The 24,816-nt window shown below is 46.4% G+C and overlaps 1 protein-coding gene across 1 annotated transcript in view; it reads right to left on the reverse strand.

Annotated features, from left to right (window-relative positions):
* LOC100077982 (ovostatin) overlaps positions 1-24,816 on the reverse strand; it is a 64,473-nt gene that overhangs the window by 16,179 nt on the left and 23,478 nt on the right. Inside the window, exons 12-27 of the mRNA XM_039914540.1 lie at positions 23,314-23,544; positions 21,259-21,316; positions 19,815-19,960; positions 18,427-18,576; positions 15,548-15,718; positions 13,778-13,892; positions 12,898-13,000; positions 10,912-11,140; positions 10,334-10,460; positions 9,393-9,511; positions 7,705-7,756; positions 6,396-6,479; positions 6,002-6,178; positions 5,381-5,462; positions 2,854-3,010; positions 250-426 (exon numbers count right to left, since the gene is read on the reverse strand). Coding sequence (XP_039770474.1) covers positions 250-426; positions 2,854-3,010; positions 5,381-5,462; positions 6,002-6,178; positions 6,396-6,479; positions 7,705-7,756; positions 9,393-9,511; positions 10,334-10,460; positions 10,912-11,140; positions 12,898-13,000; positions 13,778-13,892; positions 15,548-15,718; positions 18,427-18,576; positions 19,815-19,960; positions 21,259-21,316; positions 23,314-23,544 — 2,178 coding nt within the window. The remainder of the gene's footprint in view (positions 1-249; positions 427-2,853; positions 3,011-5,380; positions 5,463-6,001; positions 6,179-6,395; positions 6,480-7,704; positions 7,757-9,392; positions 9,512-10,333; positions 10,461-10,911; positions 11,141-12,897; positions 13,001-13,777; positions 13,893-15,547; positions 15,719-18,426; positions 18,577-19,814; positions 19,961-21,258; positions 21,317-23,313; positions 23,545-24,816) is intronic.

The following is a 24,816-nucleotide window of genomic DNA, read 5'->3' on the forward strand; positions in this document are numbered from 1 at the left end:
CAATCCCTATTTTCCAGACGAAGGAACCGAGGCCCAAAGACGTGAGGTGACTCGCCCGAGGTCACACAGCAGACAGGTGGCAGAGCCGCGATTAGAACCCAGGACCTTCTGACTCCCAGGCGCGTGCTCTTTCCACTAGGCCACGGTCTAGAGGGGGATGCCTTCAAGCTCCTCCTCAAGAGAAACGTTTGGCGTGTAAGCGCACTTAGGTTATCTTTAAAATGGCGGGGTAAAGGCCTCTTGGCTCACCTGGGCCCGGATTTGCCTGTGTCCCAGCCGCGACCCTTCCGCGTCTCCATTGGAGGAGGGAGAGCAGCTGGGCCACGTCTGTCCACGCCAGTTGCGAGCCTCCGAGGTAGGGTGGCAGGCCGGTTGGTCAGTTGGAGACCTCCAGGCTCCGGAAGGGCCATTCGAGAGCAGCTGGGACTCAGAGGAAGAGGACGACGAGAGGACTTTTTTTTTTTAAGGTTACTTGGGAAGCGTTTCCTATGGGTTCTAAACTTCGGGCGGAGGGACAAGTTAGTTCATTGGGACACAGTCCCTGTCCCCCGTGGGACTCACGGTCTAAGTAGGAGGGGGAATTTTGTTCACGTGGGGAGCCGGAGTTTCCCCCGAGATGAAAATCTGGAGTTTGCTCGGAAACCGTAAACTCGTTGTGGGCAGAGAATGTGTCTCCTTATCGTTATATTGTACTCTACCGAGCGCTTAGTACGGTGCCTTGCATGCAGTGAGTGCTCAGTATTTATGATTGAATGAATGAATGGGTACTGAACGCCCCTTATAAGGATGAGGCAACTGAGGCACATAGAAGTTAAGTGCCTCATCCAAGGTCACGCAGCAGGCAATTGGCAGAGCTGGGATTAGCACCCTGGGGACGTTCTCGCCCCAGGCAGGAAGCCATGAAACTAGAGAAGGCAGATTCCCATAATAATAATGATAATGGTATTTGTTAAGCGCTTACTATGTGTCAAGCACTGGTCTAAGCCCTAGGTAGGGACAGACTAATGGGGTTGGTCACGATCCCCGTCACCCACTGGACTCACGGTCTTAATCCCTATTTTCCAGATGAGGGAACTGAGGTCCGGAGAAGGGACGTGATCTGCCCAAGGTCACACAGCAGATAAGTGGCGGAGCCGGGATTAGAACCCAGATCCTTCTGACTCCAAGGGCCCCGCTCTAACCAATAGGCACGCTACTTCTCCTATTGAGCGTGGAAGCGAGCGCTGGAGGCGCCTGTCACCCCTACTCCTCCCCCACAGTACTTAAATCTCTCAGGAAGGCAGGAGGGAGGCAGTCAGGGAAGCCGGATTGAATTCCAGCACTTGAGAAAATCAACGCTCCCTTGCGAAACACCATGGTCTTGTGGATACAGCGTGAGCGTGGGACTCAGAGGACTTGGAAACCAATCCCGGCTCGGTCACTTGTCTGCCGTGTGACCTTGGACAAATCATTTCACTTCTCTATACCTTAGTCACCTCATCTGTAAAATGGGGATTAAGACTGTGAGCCCCATGTGGGACAGGGACCGTGTCCAACCTGATTACTTTGTACCTACCTCAGCATTTAATACAGTTCCTTGCACATAGTGTATACTTAAGAAATACCATAAAAAAAACCACCGGATGAATCGATCAGTGGTATTTATTGTGCACTTACTGTGTGCACAGCACTGTCCTAAAAACTTAGGTGAGTACGATATGATTTCATTCATTCATTCAATAAAGCAGAGCACTGTACTAAGCGCTTGGAAGGTACAAATCGGAACAGATAGAGACAGTCCCTGCCCTTCGACGGGCTTACAGGCTAATCGGGGGAGATGGACAGACAAGAACAATAGCAATAAACAGAATCTAGGGGATGAACATCTCATTAAAACAATAGCAAATAAATAGAACTAAGGCGATGCACATTTCATTAACAAAATAAATAGGGTAATGAAAATATATACAGTCGAGCAGACGAGTACAGTGCTGAGGGGATGGGAAGGGAGAGGGGGAGGAGCAGAGGGAAATCGGGGGAAGAGAGGGTTTAGCTGCGGAGAGGTGAAGGGGAGCGGTGGAGGGAGTAGAGGGAGAAGGGGAGCTCAGTCTGGGAAGGCCTCTTGGAGGAGGTGAGCTGTAAGTAGGGTTTTGAAGAGGGGAAGAGAATGAGTTTGGCGGAGGTGAGGAGGGAGGGCGTTCCGGGACCGCGGGAGGACGTGACCCGGGGGTCGACGGCGGGATAGGCGAGAACGGGGGACGGTGAGGAGGTGGGCGGCGGAGGAGCGGAGCGTGCGGGGTGGGCGGTGGAAAGAGAGAAGGGAGGAGAGGTAGGAGGGGGCAAGGTGATGGAGAGCCTTGAAGCCTAGACTGAGAAGATTTTGTTTTGTTCAGAGTGGGTACACACGCTTCTTGCCGATGGGGAACTTCAGCAGTGACAGGAAAGAAAATAGAAATATCTCCTACTCTGAAATGATGGATTAGGGTACTGGGGCCCTTCCTTTGGCGGCATAAATTGGTGAGGCTACGCTTGGAAAAAACTTTTTCCCATCAGTCAATCAATCAAAGGTACTTACTGAGCATTTACAGTGTGCAGAGCACTTTACTGAGCGCTTGAGAGCACAGAATACAGCAATAAAATCAATCAGTCGGGGTATTTATTGCATGCGAGCACTAGAGTAAGCTTGGAAGAGAACAACAGATTCAAGACCCAACATCCCCTGCCTTCAGGGAGCTGACAATCTAATCCCGTTTAGCCTTCCCAGATTTTGTGGTGACCCTTCGGGATAAAAACAGTAGTTAAAAGAGTTCCACGGTGTTCCGAGAGGGTCTTCCTCGCTTTGAGGTTTCGGGGGTAATCGAGAATAAAAAATACCTTTAATGCATTGTTGAAGAGCTTTCCAGTACTTTCGAAGCAACCGTTGGACGTCTGTTTGCTCAGCAGCCAGATGAGGGTCTGGGATTGAACGTCCTTGTCGATGTACACGTAGCGCCGAGCTTGGGCAAACGACTTGTAGACGAATGCCGTGAGCCTGCAAGAGGTAATCAGGGTAACCGTCGGGGGAGCAAGAGAGACTTTCCATGAGATCTGGAAGTTATAAAGTCAATGAGAGCCGAAAGGATCCTCGGATTTAAAACCCGAAGAACGTACCTCTTGGTGGTATTTGTTAATAATAATAATTGATACTAATTGTGGTATTTGTTATGTGCTTAACAATGGCACAGTTCCTTTCCCACACGGGACTCCCCATTTTCCAGATGAGGGAACTGAGGCCCAGAGAAAAGCCCAAGGTCACATAGCAGATAGGCGGCGGAGCTGGGATTAGAACTCAGGTTCTTCTGATTCCCAGGCCCATGCTCTATCCAGTAGGTCACACTGCTCCTCATAATTGAGCACGTACCGTGTGCAGAGCACTGTACTAAACACTTGGGAAAGTACAATCCAAAAGAGTTGGAAGACACATTCCCTGCTCACGGTAATAATAGTGTTTGTTAGGCGTTACTATGTGTCAGGTACTGTTCTCGGTGGTGGGGAAGATACAAAATAATCAGGTCAGAAGTCTCTATCCCACAGAGGGACTCACAAAATCTAAGTAGCAAGGAGATCAGATACTGAGCCCTCATTTTACAGATGAGGTAACTGAAGCACAGAGTTGTTCAGTGACTTGCCCAAGGTCACACAGTAGACACGTAGCAGAGCCGGGATTAGAATCCAGGTCCTCTGACTCCCAGGCCTGTGCTCGTTGACTAGGCCGTACTACTCCATACTGCACAAGGAGCTTACGGTATAGAGGATATGTATTTATAGTAACGGTGACATTTGTTAAGCGCTTACTATGTGCCAGACACTGTACTAAGCACTGGGATCGATACAAGCAAATCGGCTTGCTCCAGTGTTATACCCTTCTCTTTGCCAATCTCAGCCCTCCATTCTCCTTGTCCAAACGGGAAATGTGCATTCCCGTTCCCGTAGTTCCCGTAAACTAATTCCTTTATTGCCCGGACTCTGGGCAGTAGAGAGTCTCCGTCTGAGAGTCTGTGGATGGTTCAGTGCAAACCGTCACCACCACAGCAAAGACAACTTAAGTTCAGAGCCTGTGTACCGACGGCAGGCTACACTTCATCCCATACTTTATCCCTAAGAAGCATAAGCAATCTCTCCGTGGCCTCTCTCATTCTATAGGAGGAAATCTTCCTGGCTAACGATAATAATAATAGTAATAATAATCCTAGTGGTTTTTGTTAAGCTCTTACTATGTGCTGAGCACTGTACTAAACTGGGGAGGATATAAGATTATTAGGTCCCACAAGGGGCTCACACTGTAAGTAGGAGGGAGAACAGGTATTGCGTTCCGATGTTCCAGATGAGGAAACTGAGATCCAGAGAATAATGATAATTATTATATTACTTGTTAATCGCTTACATTGTGCCAAGCACCGTTATAAGCACTAGGGTAGATACAAGTTAATCACATTGGACACAGTCCCTGTCTCAGATGGGGCTCACAGTCTTAATCCCCATTTTACAGACTGACTCTAAGGCCTGTGCTCTTTCTACTAGGCCACTAATGTGGGCATAAAACAAGGAAAGGGGCAACCCTGAGGCTGACTGTGATTGCTTCAATGTTATACCCTTCTCTTTGCCAATCTCAGCCCTCCATTCTGCTTGTCCAAACAGGAAATGTGCATTCCTGATTAAGTGTGGGTTTGCATTCCCAGGAACGCTCGGGTGCTGCTTTTTTCAGCCTTGCCTGACAAAAATTAGTGCCCAGAGGAAGAGTCAGAAAATCACTTGCAAGCTGGGTCCGCCGTCTAGCACTGCCACTAGATCACGCTGCTTCCCAAAATAATATTTTTATACGGACCCAGCTTGCAAGTGATCTAGTGGCAAAGACACAGACTTGGGAGTCAGAAGGTCATGGGTTCTAATCCCTGCTCTGCCATTAGTCTCCTGTGTGACCTCGGCCAAGTCACTTCACCTCTCTGCGCCTTAGTCACCTCCTCTGTAAAATGGGGATTTAAGACTGTGAGCCCCACGTGGGTCAGGGACTGTGTTCAACTCGATTTGCTTGTACCCACATAGTAAGAGCTTAACAGATACCATAATAACATTAATAATAGTAGTTATTATTGTTATTATGGTATTTGTTACTCTCTTACTATGTTATTATTATTACTATTTATATTCATGCCCATTTCCCTACACAAACACACAGAGCAGATAAATGGCGGAACCGGGCTTAGAACCCAGGTCCTCAACTCCCAGCCCCGGGCTCTCTCCACTAGGCCACACTGCTTCCACTTGTTTCTAGTGAAAAAGCAGAGGGAATCTGAAGAGTGGGGGGGCTCATACCCCTACCCATTCCATCGGACCAGGTTCCCACTGGATTGCCGATTCTCACCATGCGTTTCCTTCCTGATCTTTTGTTCCAAAGGTACTGTACGATCCATCTGGGTGTTTGTACGACAGCTGTTTCTGATATCCTGGAAGAGAATGAAGACTACAGTGAGCTGGTGGTTAAACTATTTAGAAGCCTTTAGTACGCGGAGGAGTACCTGTCCATCAGCCGATCGGAGGTATTGATTGAACACTTATTGTGTGCGGTGAACACTGGACTAAGCACTTGGCAGGGTATGACGTAATAGTTGCTCATTGTGGGCAGGGAATATGTCTATGTCTGTCCCAAGCGCTTAGTACAGTGCTCAGCAAAGAGTATGAATGAATGAATGAATAGTTGGTAGTTATGATCTCTCTCTCTTTCTCTCACACACACACACACACACACACACACACACACACAGTAAAACTGAGGCAGAGAATTGCTTACAACCAGAGGAATTTCAGTAAATCCCTTGAGATGACAGGATGGAAGAATCTTGCCGAGTCCTCCATTCCGTGGTATTTATTGAGCACTTACTGTGCGCAGAGCACCGTACTAAGAACGTGGGAGAGCACAATACAACAATAAACGGACCCATTCACTGCCCACGACAAGCTTAGAGTCTAGAGGGAGCTCACCTACCTTGAGAGAGGTAGCCAATGGCTTTGGATTTGATCTCCTCCGTCAGCTGTTGCGTCTGATTCAGGTAGTCCAAGATGTAGATGTTGGGGCTGAACAGCACCATGTTTTGTTCTCCACAGCCGAAGGGCATCCGGAGGAGATTCTGCAGGTTACGCATTGCTGAGCCCAGGATATCCCCTGCGGAGTAGGAGAAAAAATTCAGAGCCAGTCCCCAAAGTTGCTGGGGGAAACGAATGGAATGGACACTTGAGTTGGCTCCTGCTTCTCTCTCCGTATATATATATATACACATACATATACAAACACATACACGTTCATATATATATATATACATGTAGTGCCTTGTAATCTCCAGGTCTAGAAAGGTCTGCTTCATGTCATTCCATACACTTACCCAAGACAGAGAAATAGGCTCTGGCAGAGCCTTCCACCAGGTTTGCAGGCAGTTTCAAGGCCAGGGGCTCTGACTTCGGAGAACCTGTCGACAAGAATTCGGAGAAGATCCGTGACTGCAGGGGTAGGGGTTTGTCCTTCCTTCGAAGGAATTAGCACGGCATAGTGGATAGAGCAGAGGGCTGGGAGTCATAAGGCCATGGGTTCTAATCCTGGCTCCGCCACTTGTCTGCTGTGTGGCGTTGGGAAAATCACTTTTCACCTCCCTGTGCCTCAGTTACCTCATCTGTAAAATGGGGATTAAGACTGTGAGCCCCATGCGGGACAGAGACTGTGTCCAACCCGATTTTCTTGTATCCACTCCAGTGCTTAGTAAAGTGTCTGGCACATAATAAGTGCCATAATAATAATAATAATAATAATTATTTGATATCTCCCGTGGCTGATGGCTGAGTCTTAAGGGGTGCCTTAAGATCTGGCTCTGGGAGAGCAAGCCACTTCTTGGGAAGTAAAATTGTCTCATGGAAATCTCTTCAGTAGGGAAGCAGCATGGCCTAATGGAAAGGTCTAGGAGTTAGAAGACCTGGGTTCTAATTCTGGCTCTGCCACTTGCCTGCTGTGTGACCTTGGGCAGATCGCATCACTTCTCTGGGCCAAAGTTTCCTCATCTATAAAATGGGGGATTCCATACCTACTCTCCCTCGTACTTAGACTGGGAGTCCCACGTGGGCTCTATGTATCTGGCTTGATTTGCTCATGTCTACCCCAGCACTTAGAACAATGCTTGAGCAATGCTCAGTTAGTTCGAACTTAACAAATACGGTGAAAAATGAAGAAGTTAGAAGGTTGACTTGGTAGGAACGAAGAGAGTGAGCTGGGGAATAGAGGGTTAGGAGAAGTAAGGAAGAAGCGTGCCTAGTGGATTATATCACGGGCCTGGAAGTCAGAGGATCTGGGTTCTGTTCCCGACCCCGCCACGTGTCCGCTTTGTGACCTGGGGCAAGGCACTTAACTTCACTGTGCCTCAGTTACCCCAGTAAAATAAAGGTGAAGTCCTAATCCCTTCCATTTAGACTGTGAGCCATGGGACAGAGTCCAACTTGATTTGCCCCGGCGTTTAGTACAGCGTCTGGCACACAGTAAGCTTTTAACAAATACCATTTAAAAAAGATAAAAACAACTAAAGAGTCCAGATATATAGAGTGGAATGAGTTGGTAGAGAGTCTTGAAAAGTGATAGTTTTAACAGAAATTGAAAGTTATTAACGGAAGATGGTATTGGAGGAAGATGATTTGGAGGAATGAATTTACCTTTGGTACAGATGAGAGAACCCTGAGTCACCTCTTTTTCAATGCCTTCAGGCTGATGATTGAAAGAGAAAGTAACATCTGCTTAATACGACTGTGACATGCTTTTCCAAGTAATAATATTACTACAACAAATCAACAACAGTTAAGTCACCAAGAATTTCAGAATCTCATATCGATTCATCCACCTGCTAAGAGTTGACCGAACCATTCAACTTCCTCCCTAAGCCTTTTCCTTAATGTCTCCCTTATCTGTGTTTTCATCATTTTGGCCCCTGTCAGTGACATTTCATTGCTAGAGAAGCAGCTTGGCTCAGTGGAAAGAGCACGGGCTTGGGAGTCAGAGGTCATGGGTTCGAATCCTGGCTCTGCCACTCAGCTGTGTGACTGCGGGCAAGTCACTGAGGTAACTGTGTCTCAGTTACCTCATCTGTCAAATGGGGATTAAGATTGTGAGCCTCACGTGGGACAACCTGATGACCCTGTATCTACCCCAGCGCTTAGAACAGTGCTCTGCATATAGTAAGCACTTAATAAATACCAACATTATTATTATTACCTTGGTTGACTCGTCATCAAGCAAAAACTTTCTGGGAATAAATCATTGAGTAACTTATGATCTGAAGCAGCGTGGCCTAGTGGAAAGAACGTGGGCCTGGGAGTCAGAGGATCTGGGTTCTAATCTTGGCTCTGCCACTTGCCTGCTGTTTAATCTTGGGCAAGTCACTTAAATTCTCTGTGCCTCAGTGTCCTCAACTGTAAAATGGGGATTCAGTACCAGTTTTCCATTCTACTTAAACTGTGAGCCCCGTGTGGGACAGGGTCTGTGTCCAGCCTGACTAACTTGTACCTACTATAGCGATTAGTACAGTGCTTGACACTAGTAGATGCTTAAGGGTGCTTAGAATAGTGCTTGGCACATAGTAAGTGCTTAACAAATACCAACATTATTTTTAAGAAACACAGTGATAATTATAATAATAATCAGAACAATTGTGAAGCAGCATGGATTAGTGGAAAGAGCACAGGTTTGGGAGTCAGAGGTCATGGGTTCTAATTCTGGCTCTTCCACTTGTCAGCTGTGTGACTTCAGGCAAGTCACTTAACTTCTCTGTGCCTCAGCTACCTCATCTGTAAAATGGGGATTAAGACTGTGAGCCCCGTGGGACAACCTGATTACCTACCTTTTATCTACCTCAGCGTTTAGAACAGTGCTTGGCACATAGGAAGCGCTTAACAGATACCATCATTATTATTATTAAGGGGTTTAGAAAAGATGCTGCATCTGAATTCAGAGGGTTTCTACTTCTTGGGCTCTTTCTTTAAAGATTTTTGCTTAACCTGGTCGGTATTTGAAAATCTCTACAAACTGAAGGTTTCATTAATCCTCCAAATCTCACAAAAACCAAAGAAGGGAGAGAGGAGAAATACCTTTGTCTGTATAGTCTGATCCAAAACTATTTAACCTCCGTGATCTGCGTAAAAACCCGCATCGTTGTTTTGTTTGATAACCTTGACTCGACTTGGTTGTATTTCACCATTCTCAGAAAAGTGAGTTCAGCTAAGGTGTCTATTCAGGGGAGTAGAGTTCCCAATTAGCACTGATTTTTCTTTAAGTGACTTGCGGAACCATGGAAAGGCGAGTAGCTGTGGGTTACTCGTCTCCCCGAAATTGCGATTTTCCAGCATACCTCTACCAGCAGGGGTTTGATGAGAGTATCCCTTCGCCGAATCATGGGCTTTGGTGTCTCATTCCCACAGTCCCCGGTGTTTGGCTTGGTCTCAGCAGTGATGGTGAGGTTTGTGGTACCTGAAATCATGTCAGTCAATCAATCAGACACTGGTATTCGGCTGAGCACTGTTTTAAGCCCTTGGGAGTTGGGAGGCCTGGGATGCCGAGACCATCCCTCAGATGCCAGCGGAGATGCTCCGAAGATCTCAGTGAGACAGTTCTGAATTTGGCACAGCATCTCAGTATCCGTGTGACCCCCCCCAAACTCGACAGGAGAACAGGACTGTTTCCCCTCCTCCTTAGTCTGTGCATCCCACGTAGGCCAGAGACTGTGGCCGATCTGAATATTCTGCATCTCCCCCAGCGCTTAGTACGTTGCTTGGCATGTTGTGAGCACTTAATAATTGCCATCGTGATTATTAATGAGAGAGGCCTTGACGTGAGGCTGAGGGAGAGATCTTCTCCTTCTAGACAAGCAGGGCTAGAGATAGGAGCAGTGAAACAGATGAGACTGTGAGCTCGTTGTGAGCAGGGAGTGAGTCTGATGTTATATTGTACTCTCCCAAGCACTGAGTACAGTACTTTGCATAGAGAAAGCGCTCATTAAATACAATTGAATAAGTGATAAGAAAAGAAGAAAAGGTAAAGGAGAAAGGAGTATTATGGGCTGAAATGAGGCCCAAAGAAGGAAAGAGAAAAGGATAGGGAAATTACAAATGACTGAGGATTGACTGATTGATTCATTCATTCACTCAGTCATTCAGTCACATTTATTGAGCACTTACTGTGTGCAAAGCACTGAAAAGGTGCTTGGGAGGGTACAATTTAACAATAAACAGACACATTCCCTGCCTATCAGGACCAGTCTAGAGGACGAGCTTACAGTCTAGAGGATCTTACCCAGAGTTTTGGGGGTGATAAACCAGGCGTAGGACTTCTTCTCTTTCTTGCAAATACACTTATTATCATCCCCTGTAGAAAAGGGCTCGGCCTGATAATCGTTAGACGCACTCAGGGCACTGCTGATCTGAAAGTTCAAGAGCAAATATATTAGTTGGAATAAGCATTTATTAGGGAGAGCGTCAGGAAAAATCAAATGGTTCCTAATAATTCAGTTCTCGCTCGAAGATGCCCTTGTTGAACAAGGATCGGAAAACCCCAAGCTGTGAAGCACTCTTCTGAACCAAAATGGTCGCTACCTCTCTCCTCTCCAGGCTCCACACAATTACATCTAAATCATCGGTGGGTATGGGATTTTTAAGGGAACCAATAAACCAAAAAATTGTATTTATTGAGCACTTACTGCATGCAGAGCATTGTAGTCAGTTAATCGTATTTATGGAGCACTTACTGTGTGCTCATCACGAATCCTCCGATTAAGCCGAAGAACGGCACCCGGCCTTGGAAATTCTAGGCCACTCGTCCCCAGCCTTGGAGCTCTAGCTTAGGAAGCTGCCGTTAACTAGAGGCTGTAGTACCTGAATGCAGGAGTCCAGATAGTTGAAGACGTTGGCTTTAAGGGCGAACTCTTCCCCTCGAACCACTGAATAGGGCAGAAGGAGATCCACGAAGAAGGGCTGGAAGCTTTTCAGGGAGGTGGTTGGGGAAATCCCAAAGCCGACTTGGTCGTTCAGGCAGAAGCCACTGGCCTTCCATTCGGTGATGGTGTCCGGAATGGTGACGGGGAGGCTGGCTTGCCCCTTGGAACTAAGAGGAGAAGGGACACACGGAGGACACTGAGTGCACTTTAGAGATCAAGAATCTGAAGATCAATGGTCGTATCTGTTGAGAGCTTACTGTGAGCAGAGTACTGTACTAAGCTGAAATCTATTTGCTCTATCTGTAATTAATTTATTATATCTCTTATTTATTTATTTATATTAATGTCCGTCTCCCCACCGTAGACCATAAGCTCGTTGTGAGCAAGGAATGTGTCTGTTTATTGCTCTACTGTGCTCCCCGAAGCGCTCCGTACAGTGCTCTGCACACAGTAAGCGCTCGATAAATACGATGGAACGAATGATGGAATGAATATTAAGCACACGGGGGAAGAGAATTTCCCAGCTTCGCCGACTGTAGTTAACATCTCGAGCATTCCCACAATCTTCCTCCGTTTGAGTCCTGTCTCCATCACTACCTTGCCATGGGCTGTGGGGCAAATCACCTGTTTGCACTAATTGTCTTTATAACTGGAACGGACCCCTTCTAACCCCTAACAGTAATCCCCTTTAGGAATACTGGAGGAATAGAAAGATGTAATGATAATAATAATAACGATGGTATTTGGTAAGCGCTTACTCTGTGCCGAACACTGTTCTAAGCGCTGGGATAGATACGGGGTTATCAGATTGTCCCACGTGGGGCTTACAGTCTTAATCCCCACTTTCCAGATGAGGTAACTGAGGCACAGAGAAGTTAAGTGACTTGCCCACAGTCACACAGCTGACAAGTGGCGGAGCCGAGATTAGAACTCACAACCTCCGACTCCCAAGCCCGTGCTCTTTCCACTAAGCTACCCTGCTTCTCGTAGAATGACTATTCGAGGACTTTACCTCTGAAAACCACAAGCCAACCTTGCAGATAGACTCAAAAGTCATCAGGCCTGGAAAATGCTTTATCGAGTGTCAACAGTTTCCCATAAGCTTTCTTCACGCTTACCAGTGCCAAGGAAGCATCGTGGCCTAGTGGATTAAGCATTTGCCTGGGAGCCAGAAGACTTGGATTCTAAATTCGGATCTGCCACCTGCCTGCTGTTTGACCTTGGGCAAGTCACTTAAGAAGCAGCGTGGCTCAGTGGAAAGAGCACGGGCTTGGGAGTCCGAGGTTGTGGGTTTGAATCCCGGCTCTGTCACTTCACTTCTCTGTGCCTCAGTTACCTCATCTGTAAAATGAGGCTCAAGACTGTAAGCCTCACAAGGGGCAACCTGATTACCTTGTATCTACCCCAGCGCTTAGAACAGTGCTCTGCACATAGTAAGCGCTTAACAAATGCCAACGTTTTTATTATTATTCTCTGTGTCTCGGTTTTCTCAACAGCAAAACGGGGATTCGCTACTGTTCTCCCTCCTACTTAGGCTGGGAGCCCCGGGTGGGACAGGGACTATAACTGGCCTGATTAACTTGTATCTACCCCAGTGTTTGGACCAATGCTTGACACAGTGTGCGTAACAAAGACCAGAAAAAACTAACAAAAAAAGTGCCAAGAAACAACCTCGATAGGGTGGTTGGGGGGAGGGGAGGGTATAGTAGGAGGAATGGAGAAGTGCTAAGAGAACGGAAACATCCACCGGCGACCAACGCGTCCAACCTCCCGCGAACCCGTTCCTCATCGCCGAGGCCCAGGTTCCCATGGAGACCGAAGGAGCTCATCCGCCTCGTCCGCCGAGGTGGCCACCCATCGCACCCGGAGGCCGTCTAGGGAAAGATGTGGAACGAAAGACCCAGAGATGGTGGGAACGACTCACTCGGTCGTGATGAGATTCCAGATCCAGGTCTCGGGGAAGAATTTCCGTACGGTCTGGATGATGGCGTTAGACCCTGCTGGTATTGATGCATGGGCGAATCCCTCTAGACGAAGGGAAAAAGGAAGGGGTGGAGCAAATTGGCACATCTGGGCATGCATGTTAGTTAAATGGCCATATGCGGACTGAGCTGATGGAGCCTAGATTCAGTAGTAATTAGTGTTGCCTAATGGCTAGTGCAGAGGTTTAGGAACCAGAAGGATCTGGGTTCTAATCCCACTCTGCCACATGTCTGCTGTATGTGACCTTGGGTGAATCACTTAACTTCTCCATACCTCAGTTACCTCATTTGTAAAATGGGGATTAAGACCGTGAACCCCATGGGGGACATGGATTCTGTCCAACCCGATTATCTTGTATCTACCGCAGTGCTTAGTACAGTGCCTGGAACAAAGTAAGCGCTTAACAAATTCCATAGAAAATCATAATCACAATAATGACTGTGGTATTGGTTAAGCTCTTATTTTGTGCCAAGCACTGCCCTAAGCACTGGGGCAGACAAAGAATAATTAGACTGGACACAATTCCTGTCCCGTGTGGGACTTAGGGTCTAAGTGAGATGGAGAGCGGCTTTTGAATCTTTTTACAGATCTCCTCTTAACTCTCAAAATTCTTCTCCAAGGCCTCCATCTGTTCTGTCACTGGGATGTTTCTAAAAAGACCAACGTCATAGATTCACTGAGCCAAGGGAGCCAGGGTAATGTCAATCAATCAATCAATCAATCAATGGCATTGAACTATTAACAACAGGTCTGATCCCACTCCCAGCACCAGTTCATTAGCAAGGTAAAAGAAATATTGATCAATGCTAATCTTCACATACCTTTCATAAGTGGGATCTCGTCCCGAGGTAAAGGTCTCTCTGGAAACTCAAACTGCTTCTTGCACAGGACTGGTTTCCGGAGGTGAGAGTTGGTGAAGACCTTCAATCCTATTTCCTGTCCAGAGAAGAGATGGTTTTAGCTCTTTCACAGTCCAGGGGAAGCAGTAGGTATAATTTTACCCTTTCTAGTTTGCCAAGAAGTGTATACAGCCTTGACAGGCCCTCTCTCCCATTAATACCAGTCACTGGTCAAGCGCTTAGTACAGTGCTTTGCACACAGTAAGTGCTCCAGAAATACCATTGAATGAACTGTTTTTCAAGAAAACCTCAACCTCCAGATGCCTCATGCCCACTATTATTCACCACTGGCTCTCTGTGTCCAAGGTGGAATAGCCAAATTAATCAGCCAGTTAATCAGTGGGATTTATTGAGCGCTTACTCTGTGCAGAGCACTGAACTAAGTGTTTGGGTGAAAAGCAACATGGCGTAGTGGATAGAGCACTGGACCAGAAGGACCTGGGTTCTAAACCCAGCTGCCTCAATTGTCTGCTGTATCGCCTTGGGCAAGTCACTTAAATTCTCTGGGCCTCAGTTACCTCATCTGTCAAATGGGGATTAAGACTGTGAGCTCCACATGGGACAGGGACTATACCTAACCCAATTTCCTTGTATCCACTCCAGTGCCTAGTACAGTGTTTGGCACAAAGTAAGTGCTTAATAAATACCATTAATAATAATAATTATGGTACTCATTAAGCCCTCAACATGGGCCAAGCACTGTTCTAAGCGCTGGGGTAGAACTGTGTCGGGTTGGACACGGTTCCTATCCCATATAGGGCTCTCGCTCTTAATCCCCATTTTGCAGATGAGGTAATCAAGGCCCAGAGAAGTAAAGTGACTTCCCCAAGGTCACACAGCAGACAGGCAGCAGAGGGGGGATTAGAACCCATGAACTTCTGACTCCCAGGCCTGTGCTCTATCCACTGAGCCGCACAGCTTCACTGGGACTTTAAAGGTGGTGAGAATAGTGTTTTTTTGTTAAGCACTAACTACGTGCCAGGCACTGTCCTAAATTCTGGGGTAGTTACAAGCTAATCAGATTGGACACAGTCCCTGACCCACATGGGGCTCACAGTCTTAATCCCCATTTTCCAGAAGAGGTAACTGAGGCCCAGAGAAGCAAAGTGACTTGTCCAAGATCACACAGCAGACAAGTGGCATAGTTGGGATTAGAACTCAGGCCCGTGCTCTTTCCACTAAGCCACACTGCTTTTAAGTTTCCATGGGCAGCATCAGTGTCACCCCAATGCCAAGCAGTAACCTTTTCCTCTGCTCCTCCTCCCCTCCCCGTCGCCCCGACTCTCTCCCTGTCCTCTATCTCCCTCCCCACCCCACAGCACTTGTATACATATGTACATAGTTATTATTTTATTAATTTTATTAATGATGTGTATATGTCTATGATTCTATTTATTTCTATTGATGCCATTGACGCCTGTTTACTTGTTTTGATGTCTGTCTTCCCCTCTTCTAGACTGTGAGGCCGTTTTTGAGCAGGGATTGTCTCTATTTGTTGCTGAATTGTACTGTCCAAGTGCTTAGTATGGTGCTCTGCACAGAGTAAGCGCACAATAAATACGATTGAATGAATGAATGAATAAGCAGTGAATGAATTAGGCTTCTCTGGCCTCAGGGAACTTGCCAACTGCCACTTTGCCTCTTCATCTTTGATGTTTCTCCTTTCGCCCTCTTTAACCCAACACTTCTTACCCTGACCACATCGTAGGCATCTCTGCCAAAGTCAGCCTCCACGGGCGTATAGTAAATGCCGTTGGAGTAGATGTTTTCGCGCTGGATGCATGGTTCTTGCTTGGAATCCTCCAAGTTGAGGCCATTGAAGTAATATCCATAGCGGTTCCAGACTTGTAAGTTGTTATACACCTGAGAGAGAAAGACAAAACAATAGAACTCTTCCCCCCAAATCAGAAGAGGAATATTTTAGCTCTGAGACAATCATGGAACTAAGGAAGGGTGTCACCTGAAGAGAAATTGCATCTTGGCTCACAAGTGACATTAGAGGCCAGTTAATTCAACCCCCTGCTTCTAGCAGGACCAAACTTAAACCACCTGGGAGGAGCTATACCATTTTTAATGTATAGATGCTTTACAATCCCCCCAGTCTTCCCTTTAAAAAAATGATAATAATGGTGTCTGTTAAGGGTTTACTATGTGCCAAACACATAGTGCTGGGGTAGATACAAGGTAATCGGATCGGCACAGTCTCAGTCCTACACAAATTATCAGGGCTGACTTCAATCCCTCATGCTTCTGGTCTTGTCTTTTGCTGGTTCTAATCCCGGCTCTGCCATTTGTCTCCTGTGTCACGTTGGGCAAATCACTTAATGTTTCTGTGCTTCAGTATCCCCATTTATAAAATAGAGATTGAAATCTACTCCCTCCTTCTTTAACTGTGAGCCGTATGTGGAACAGAGACTGTGCCAACCTAATTAGCCTGAATCTAACCCAGTGCTTAGAACAGTGCTAGTAGATACATTGTAAGCACTAAACGAGTACCATAAAATAAGCTAGATCCTCTCTGGTGCTTCCAATCAATCTATCTGCTGACTGTGTGCAGAACACTGTACTGTTGGGGAGAGTATAACAAAGTAAGTTTGGTAGACATATTCCCTGCCCACAAGGAGCTTATAGTCTATCCATCTTCTGTAGGGGTAGAAACAGTTTGGGTCTCTTTTTCTCCCCCTTCTTTTCTTTGAAGGAGTCTGCTCTTTAAGCTGGAGATTTCCTCCATTTTATTACCCTCTGAAAAGACCACAATGTTGGTTCCATTGTACCACCCACTGAATTAAATGCTTTGGACATGCTAATGACTTCATTTTGGATCTCCTTCTGGGATTCCACTGCCTATCCAGTCAGGATTTTCTTTCTTCCAGCATAAGGAATATGCATTAGAATAGAAAAACGGAACCTAGAGCTATTGCAGTAGAATGGCTGGTAGCCAGTCACCAATCTTCCTCTAATAACTTCTCTTGGACTTGAAGATCTTTTTTAAATTGCTGTGCAGGGTATCACGGCCTGACCTCAGAGGTAGAGGGCAGGGGTGATTCTACGAATTTTACGCAAGGGGAAACTAAGTCAAGGGGAAACTGAAGCCCAGAAATTCTAAGTGATTTTTCATAGGTTCACCGCGGAACGCCGTGGAACGCCGTGGATACTTCATTTTTCATTTTTCTGGGAGGTCATTCCCGTTTCTTCATTTTCCATTTCCTCCTCTACCCTTGAGCCTGCCTATCTTAGATTCCTGCGGGGCCAGAACTTCAAGCAGGGTCCCTTCAGTGACCGCAAAAGAACCTCAGAAGCCTGAGAGGTCCTTACTGAAGGTATATATTCTCCAAGAAGCCTTCCCTGACTAAGCCCTCCTCTCCTCTTCTCCCACTCCCTTATGCTTCTCCCTGACTTTTTCCCATCATTCATCCTCCCTCCCATCCCCACAGCACATATCTATATAACTGTAATCTACATATTTATTTATATTAATGTCTGTCTCCCTCTCAAGACTGTGAGCTTGTGGGCAGAGAATGTATCTGTCGTTGTATTGTACTCTCCCAAGTGCTTAGTACAGTGCTTTGCACATAATAAGCACTCAATTAAGTACAAGTGAATGAATGAATGAAGGTCCATTATTCATGACCGGGCCTGGTCTCTGTTCTAAGGTCACTCAGTAATCTAGGCCGAACCAAACGGGGTATGGGGAAATTCCAGATGAGAGGCTCATAGTGGGTTTCTCAAAGGGAATTCAGGCTAGGGAAATGGAGGGAAAGATTACCCCGTTATTGAACCCACTACTGGGCAGGTATTGCCTCTATCAGTTGCCGAATTGTACATTCCAAGCACTTAGTATAGTGCTCTGCACATAGTAAGCACTCAATAAATACTATTGAATGAATGAATGAATTAGTCTCGGTCCATCCCTAGCCAGGAGCATGTATTTCAAGGTGAGCAACCATTACATGATTTTTCTAATTCAGTCGTTTTTACTGAGTATTTACTTGGTGCAGAGCACTGTATAAGTACTTAATTAAGGTACTTTTTATGTGCCAATCCCTGTTCTAAGAGCTGGGGTAGATACAACTTAATTAGGTTGGACATAGTCTCTGTCCCCCATGGGGCTCACAGTCTTAATCCTCATTTTACAGATAAGGGAACTAAGGCCCAGAGAAGTGAAATGACTTGGCCAAGGTCACGCAGCAGACATGTGGCAGAGCTGGGATTAGAACCCAGGCCCTTCTGACTCCCAGGCCCGGGCTCTGGCCACTAAGCCAAGCTGTTTCCCTCGTACTCTCCCATGCTTGGGAGAATACAATATAACAGACACATTCCTTGCCCACTGTAAGTCTAGAGGGGGAGACAAACGTTAATATAAATAAATGAATTACAGATATATATGTAAGTGATGTGGGGTCAGGATGGGGGATGAATAAAAGGAGCAAGTCAGGTAGATTATAGAAGGGAGAGGAAGGAAAGAAAAAGAGATCTTAGGGAAGACCTCTTGGAGGAGATGCATCTTCAATAAGGCTTTGACCTTGGGGGAGAGATAGTGAACAGAAGAGGGAAAAGAACCGGAAGCTTACACTTTGGGCTGAAAGCTCACTCTCGGGACTCAAGAGGAGGACGCTCTGATCCACAGCTCGGAGGGCACAGAGGGATTTCGTAGCCGCGGTCACGCGGAGGGTGACGTTGGAGCCCGGTGATCCTTGATCCTCCGAGAAGCTTATATTGACCTGAAATTCAGAAAAGACACCCAATGGGGTCAGCTTGGGCTCTGAGAAATAAAAATAACGACGATAATAATTATGATAATGGTAGGATATATTCAGTGCCTACTATGTGCCAAGCACTGTACTAAGCGCTGGGGTGGGAAGCAGCGTGACCTAGTGGATAGAACATGGGCCTGGGAGTCCCAAGTTCATAGGTTCTGATCCTGGCTCGGCCAATTGTCTGCTGTGTGAACTTGGGCAAGTCACTTCACTTCTCTGGGCCTCTATTCCCTCATCTGTAAAATGGGGATTGCGACTGGGAGCCACATGTGGGACAGGGACTGTGTCCAACCTGACTACCTTGTATCTATCCCACTGCTTAGCAAATGCCAAAATTATAATTTTTAGATACAAAATAATCAGACCCCTGCCCCCCACGGGGCTCACAGTCGAAGTAGGAGGGAGAATTGAATCCCTACTTTATAGATGAGGAAATGGAGGCACAGAGAAATTAAGTGATTTGCCCAAGGTCACACAGCAGGCAAGGGGCAGAAATGGAATCAGATTCCTTAAAATGACTTTCTAGGTCGACAGCTATTCTGGGAAGGTGCTGATCCATTGTAGATTTTCTCCCTCTCTTTCCCACTCCAGGAAGGACAGTCATTCCTTCCTTCCTTCATTCAATCGTATTTATTGAGTGCTTACTGTGTGCAAAGCACCGAACGAAGCACTGTACAACAACCAGACGTATTCCCTGCCCTATAATGAGCTCACAGGATCCAAGCCACCCAGCCTAATTTTTTTTCCAGTGGGAAAGAGACCACTTCCTCGGTTTCTAGGTTTCTCCACTTTTACTGTTTTACAATCATCTTTCCATAATCTCCCGTCATGGCGGAGGGATACAGAAGAAGCCAGTGGAGTCCTAGCCTCTTTTGTCCAATCTGGTAGGAAACCAGAGAGGTCACAAAAGCATAATGAATACAGCACAGACCAGGGAGTCAGAAGGTCATGGATTCTAATCCTGGCTCCGCCACTTGTTTGCGGTGTGACCTTGGGGAAATCACTTCACTTCCCTGTGCCTCAGTTATCTCGTCTGTAAAATGGGGATTGAGACTGTAAGCCCCACATGGGACAAGGACTGTGTCCAACCCCGTTTGCTTGTATCCACCCCAGAACTTAGTACAGTGCTTGGCACATTGTAAGTGCTTAACAAATACAGTAATTGTTAATTATTATTATTAAAAGGAATAGGGGCTCCTCACCTTGTTTTTAAAGCACTTCTCGACTTGGAGTGTGATGCTGTCCGTGACCATCTCCCCTCTGGGGTGCAGCGTGTAGACCAGCAAAACCGCAGCTGGAGCCAGATCAGAACTGACCTTGAGGGAGATGCTGAATGTACCACTCATACCTGTGGATGGAACCAGATTCTGTCAGAAAATGGGAATCCAACAAATGAAACTATCCCGAGTCTGAGTGACTCAGAGGGCCCATTCTCCGGTCTGTCGTAACTACCAGCCCTTTAAGTTCTCTGTAGAAAGAGACCAACTCCCAGCTCGTTCTAGGAATATTTAGCGACTGTAATTTCTGGTTTACTTTTAATTTATTTTCTCTTGATCTGGGCGAAAAATGGCCAGCGATTACCCTAAAGTCAATCCTCCCTAAAGTCATTACTATCTTATCTCTGTCAATCCCGCCATCATCTTCCCTGCCCCCAAAATCAGGAACCATGGCACCATCTTGGACTCCTCACTTCTTTCCAGCCATCACAACTAATTCTCCCTCCGCAGCAGCTCTTGGATCCAACCCCTCTTCTCCATTTCAGCAGCTTCACATTCTCATCTCATGGATAACCTCCTCTACCAGTCTCCTTACCAGTCTCCCTGCCTCCAGCCTCTCCCCATTTCAGTCTGTCGTCCAAACGGGCTGCACGGATCGATTGCCTTTGACAGGAGTGCTCAGCCCGCATCCCTCTGCTCCTCAAAAACCTCTGACTTACCCATCTCCTTCCTGATCATTGGCTTCAGGGCTCTTCACCTGCTTCTCCATCCTACAGATCAATTATTCTCACCCAAGTTTCCAGTCTAAACGTACCTAGCTCTCTACTCTCCCACTTCTGACCCTTCACTTAGTTTCCCAAGGTTACAACTCTTTCCCAACCCAAATCCACCAGATTAAAGCTCTTCCCATTTTAAAACAAGCCCTCAGTAAAAAAGACCATACAGCAGACAAATGGTGGAGCCGGGAGTAGAACTCAATTAGAAATAATTGATTGAATCGATAAATACATATGCATACATACATAAGGGCTTGCAGTTAGGAATGAAGTACGCAGGGCTAAGAATGGGTATTGGCCTGACATCATTAAAGTGTTCAATCGATCAATCATGTGGGACAGGGACTGTGTCCAACCTGATTTGCTTGTATCCACCCCAGTGCTTAGTACGGTGCCTGGCACACAGTAATCACTTAAGAAATACCAGAATTATTATTATTATTGTTATTATGTTTGCCCTGTTTACACACTTCCTGATTTTCTAAGCTTCAGTTTAGTTACTGTGCATTCTTTCTCCTAGAATGTAAATGTAACAAGCTTTCTTTGATCAGAAGGTGATCCTTGAATCAGAGCAGCTCAGGATTTGAAGGATGCTCAATCTTATACCACCTGCTCACCGTTCCCATTTATCTTGACCCCTGAACCATATTTACCATCACGGATGTTCTTTGTCACTTGGTCGTGCAGGACAATCTCACCTCTCACCATCACCTGTGAGATGGAAAGGGTCATGAGTCTGGATAAGGAAGCCACCACCATGCCTAAGCAAATGATAAGACTCCAAAGCCACCCTAGAAACAAATCCAGACTCCAGAGCCCAGATAGAGCCATAATCAAACTCCAGAACCATGATAAAACTCCAGAACTATGATAAGAGTCTAGAGCCACAAGACTCCAGAGGGATAATGAGGTGCTCAAGTCGATAAAACTCCGGAGCCATGACAAGAGGCTGGAGCCATGCTAAGATTCCAAGACCAGTAAGGCTCCAGAACCATAAGACTCCAGAGCTATAATTAGATTTTAGAAGCAAGTCAAGATTTTACAGCCACTAAGATTTCTCAACCATGATCTGGATCCAGAACCATAACTGCGTAGCCATGATGAGACTCTAGAAGCAAGTCAAGGCTTTAGAGCCATGATAAGATTCCCGAGACCTCCTTTTCAGGGTCATTAGCAGCTAAGTTCAGGACCGCATTTCAGCCACTACATGTTCAGGCATCTTGCATAACACCGTGTGTTTGGTGAGTGCCTAATACTTTTTGGTTCAGCCATAGTTTAATAAAACCAGGTTTTAGGAGGTCTGCAATTGTCCCGGTGATTTATTTTAACTCCAGCAAAATGATCACAGATTTAATTTTCTCAGGAAGCCCATAAAGCTCCTGGTAAAATGTCTACATTGGATTACTTTTTCCCCATTATTCCATCGAACAAGAAGGATGCCAAACAATTGCACCTTTCACACGAGGAGGAGGCCCGGGACTTCACCCTTTTCCTGTCTGCAATCTAGTCGACTGAAGTCGTCAGTCCTAATAATGACTATTTAAGATTACCTGTTTTGAGCCACAGCTTCCCCCAGTCACTCGGTCAGTTGACCATATTTATTGAGCGCTTACAGTGTGCAGAGCAGTGTACTAAGCGCTTGGAAGAGTTCAGTACAACAATATAATACAGACACGTTCCCTACCCACTGAGTCTGAAGCAAAGAGGCTGGCCCACAGTTCTTGGTGTCGGACCAGGGCGTCCTCACTGTCCCATCTGCCTCAGTGTTGCCTCCCCACCTGCTCTAAGAGTCCTGACAGTGGCCTGTGGCCTCACCTAACTGTCCTTGGGGAGAAGCGATGTGTGTCCGCCTCGTCCCCTCTTGTACCTTACTGTCCCAAGTGCATAGTATAGTGCTCTGTACATGTCGAATGCTCAACAAATACCATCGATTGATCCCCAGGTGGGCCTTGGAAGGGAGGGAGGGGCGGTGTGTGACATCTCCCAAATTTGCAGTTTCTTCTCAGGAACTGAGAGAGCTTTATGAGGAAAATCAATTTGGGGTGCTCAATTTGCCACTTGCCCGGGACGATGGTATACAGGGGAACGCTCTCTGGGTGATGATCTGTCTGTACCCTGCTGTCCATCAGGGGACGAGCTGCAGAGAGTATCTTGGACTATTCTTCCCCCATGTTGGTCTCCTCAGGCCTCTGCTGCTCTGAGAGTTCCCAGAATTCAGCTAGTCTGGGAGCAGAGTGGGGAAGGGAGAGCAGAGGCATCCTGCATATCAGCTGTCCATCTCACAGGCTTCTGGCAGATGCCGCCTCCACGGACTCGCTGCCTTTTCTTGGCAACCCAATTGAATGTTGGCATGATTTACCTGACAGAGTTGGGGCTCAAAATTCTAGCTGTTAATACCCCCTTCAAGAGGCTGAAAATGAGGCTGCATTTGGAACACTTCCTCTCACCTGTGAGCGTGTTATGGACAGGCGTGTCTGCTGATTCTGTTGTATCGTACTCTCCCAAGAGCTTAGTACAGTGCTCTGCACCTAGTAAGCCTTTAAGAAATACAACCGAATGATTCCCAGAGGCAAAGCTGAAAATATCCACCTCAGTTACCAAGCACCACACTGTAGCCACTGCACAGGGATTGGTTTCATAAAGGTTTGAAACTCTTAGGGCCTCTGAGAGAAAGAAACTGAGAGAAAGAAAGTGTCTTCCTGACGTACCAAGTAGTAAAAGGTGATGCTGTCAGTGGTACTGCCAAAGCCCTCTTTGTTTAGGAGGTAATGTACAGTCACCATCTTCTGCTGGTCACATTTCAACTCTTTTTCCTCAGGGACAATCTTCAGGAAGCTGTTGGTCTTGGAGTAGAAGCGAGTGATGTAGTAGGTGGCCTCAGGATAGGTAGGCATAACCCAGCCGTCGCCGTAGCAGTTCTCGTTGGTCTTATAGGTTGCCTAGGCAGAGAATCGAAGTTAGAAATTCATGGTCAATACGCTACTAGAAAGGGGATGAATGTTTCAATGCTCGTTGTGTTCCCTGTCCTCAAAAACAGCTTATTAGATATGACCCGAGACGCCCATCTGTCTCAGAATGGCAGGTGTGTGGAAAACGATTCAAAAATGAGAAGTAGCTTTCTGGAAAAAGTTAGTATGGGGACGAGATGGCCGGGGAGGAGCAGAATAGGTGAGATCACATCAAACATTCCCCATTGCTATTATCTATCATTAAGGGCCGTCGAGTCATTTCCGATTCATAGCGACTCCATGGATATACTTTCTCCAGAACGTCCTGTCCTCGGCCATAAACCACAACTTTTCTAATGGTTCTCCATTATCACTGCGAGGGTCTCTATCCCCATTGCTACTGGGGGCTAAAAGGACTGTGGGTAAATGGTGCAAGGGAGACTTAAGGAGTCAAGGAGACAGAAGTTCCCGACAGGAAATGATGAGAGATGGTAAAATACATCAGCCAGGGAGTGAGGGGCAGCTCCTCTGGAGAAGTTGGGCATATTGGCAGGTGGTTTTTGCGGGAGATAATTTGGGAGCTCAGGTCTTTTCACTTCGAGGCTTCTATGAGTTATGTCCATTTTTAACCCATGTTAAAATGATTCTTTAAGCTCAATGAAAGCATATCAGTGAGCTCTAGAAATAGCCTTTGGTGAAGTTTTCCCTTGAGAAACATATGGTGACCTTGGGTTGGGAAGAATCTATATCCTAATCAGCACTTTAATAAAATCAATAGTATTTATTCTGAAGTTGGAAGAGACCAGCAATGGCCTAGTGGATAGAGCACAGGATTCAGAGGGACCTGGGTTCTAACCCCAGCTCTGCCACTTGTCTGCTGTGTGACCTTGGGCAAGACATTTAAATTCCCTGCGCCTCTGTTACCTCATCTGTAAAATATGTACTGAGATCGTGAGCCTCATGTAGGTCATGGACTGCGTCCAATCTGATTTGCTCGTTTCCACCCCAGCGCTTAGTACAGTGCCTGGCACATAGTAAGTGCTTAAAAAAAATCCCCAAAGAGTAAGTAAACGCTATCCTCACTGTCGAGGAGCTTAACATTTAGTGGGGAAGATGGGCACTGAACAAATTTCAGGTAAGGGGAATCAGTAGAATGTAAATATATGTACGTAAGTGCGAAGTGTGTGTAACGAGTGGTGTGGAAGGGCTGAAATGTCATTAATGGGGAAATAGGGTGGGGAAGTGAACGATTACTCAGGGAAG

The sequence above is a fragment of the Ornithorhynchus anatinus genome, chromosome 17 (genome assembly GCF_004115215.2).
Source record: "Ornithorhynchus anatinus isolate Pmale09 chromosome 17, mOrnAna1.pri.v4, whole genome shotgun sequence".
NCBI lineage: Eukaryota > Metazoa > Chordata > Mammalia > Monotremata > Ornithorhynchidae > Ornithorhynchus > Ornithorhynchus anatinus.